The sequence below is a fragment of the Octopus bimaculoides genome, chromosome 11 (genome assembly GCF_001194135.2).
Source record: "Octopus bimaculoides isolate UCB-OBI-ISO-001 chromosome 11, ASM119413v2, whole genome shotgun sequence".
NCBI lineage: Eukaryota > Metazoa > Mollusca > Cephalopoda > Octopoda > Octopodidae > Octopus > Octopus bimaculoides.
The window spans coordinates 1840849-1842236 of record NC_068991.1 but is presented as its reverse complement, the minus strand read 5'-3'; the positions used below and the strand labels follow the sequence as shown (position 1 = coordinate 1842236).

The following is a 1388-nucleotide window of genomic DNA, read 5'->3' as shown; positions in this document are numbered from 1 at the left end:
CTTCGTAATGGCCACTGACAATAACATTTCGCCTTGTTTCTTCGCGTCCATTAAAAAAGTATTATGACAATCATTATTACAATCGACTATATATATATATAAATATAATAGCCATAACTGTCATTGTTATTGTCATCATCATCATGATCATTAGCTTTATTAAATCGTCAAATTGCTTTTCCATACCGATCGAAGTGTATTTTTATATTTTTCCGTTCTCTTTTTTTAAAGAAGTATTTTCAATTACTATTTACTTACTATTATTATTTTTATCATTAATATCTTTTTCTTTCTCTTCTTCCACATTTTTGTTTTATTTTTCTCTTTTACTTCCATTCTGACCATTATACTTTCCTGTCCGAAATAATGGTCAGTCTTCAAAATATTCATCAATATTAATTATTTTATTATTTTTTTTTTTTGCATTTTATAATTCCTTTGCATTATTTCGTTTCATAGCAATTAATTTCTTCATTTTCTTTCCTTCAAACTTTCTTTCATTGTTCTTGTTTCCCTCTTTCTTTTCCCCTTCTTTCTATTTCTGTCCATCTCTCTCTCTCTTTCTCTCTCTCTGTCTCTCTCCCTCTTTGTCTGTTCAGGACACATAAGCTTGAAAATATAATATCACAGATGTAGAAATCTGCACAAGTTCATAGGGTTCACTTTGACGTCATCATCTTCACGAATTCTGTAAAAGAGAAAGAGTGAGAGATATAAAGAGATAAAGAGTTAGTGTAAGAAAATGAGAGAGGGAAAGAGAGAGAGAGAGAGAAAAAGAAAGAGAGGGAGAGAGAAAGAAAGAGAGAGAGAGAGAGAGAAGACTCGTGGGAGAAAGATAGACAACATTTTGGATAGAAAATGAATGGAAAGCATGTGTGACTGACAGCGGATGCTTCGTAATTTCAATTAAGCGAAGACTTTAAGATTAGCAGAATGGTTAGGGCGTAGGATAAGTGCTTTGCGGGAACGTTTTGAGTTCAAATTCTGCCGCGGCCATCTCCTAGGTTTAATAAATAATCTGTCAAATAGTTATGTCGAACATTCGTTCGATTCTTCCGCTCTCTCTTTTTGTCTCATCCCCGCCCCCAGAGTATGCTGCTACACTGCATCGCTAGAGGAATGTGGAGAGCCTCACTCACAGGGTCCCTTCCTTTTCAATAACCTTAGTAACCCTTTCTCATTTAGCGCGCTACAAAACTATCCCTACTCAAAAAATCCAGGGAATACAATAGATACAGACGATAAAAAAAGGATAATCATTCGATTCTGTTTATAAAATGCACGTATTTTCAGCTTGAGATTCCCGTCATAATCTCAGACCAGCACAAGGGTAGGAAGGAGATTTCCATCATAATCTCAGACCAGCACAAGGGTAGGAAGGAGATTTC

General features: G+C 35.1%; 1 protein-coding gene across 2 annotated transcripts in view; it reads right to left on the bottom strand.

Moving 5' to 3' along the window:
* Window positions 1-305: 305 nt before the first annotated feature.
* LOC106876551 (neo-calmodulin) overlaps window positions 306-1388 on the bottom strand; it is a 66067-nt gene continuing 64984 nt past the window's right edge. For both annotated transcript variants that reach the window (XM_014925140.2, XM_052971431.1), the window contains exon 5: window positions 306-688. In XM_014925140.2, coding sequence (XP_014780626.1) covers window positions 660-688 — 29 coding nt within the window. In that variant the 3' untranslated portion in view covers window positions 306-659. The remainder of the gene's footprint in view (window positions 689-1388) is intronic.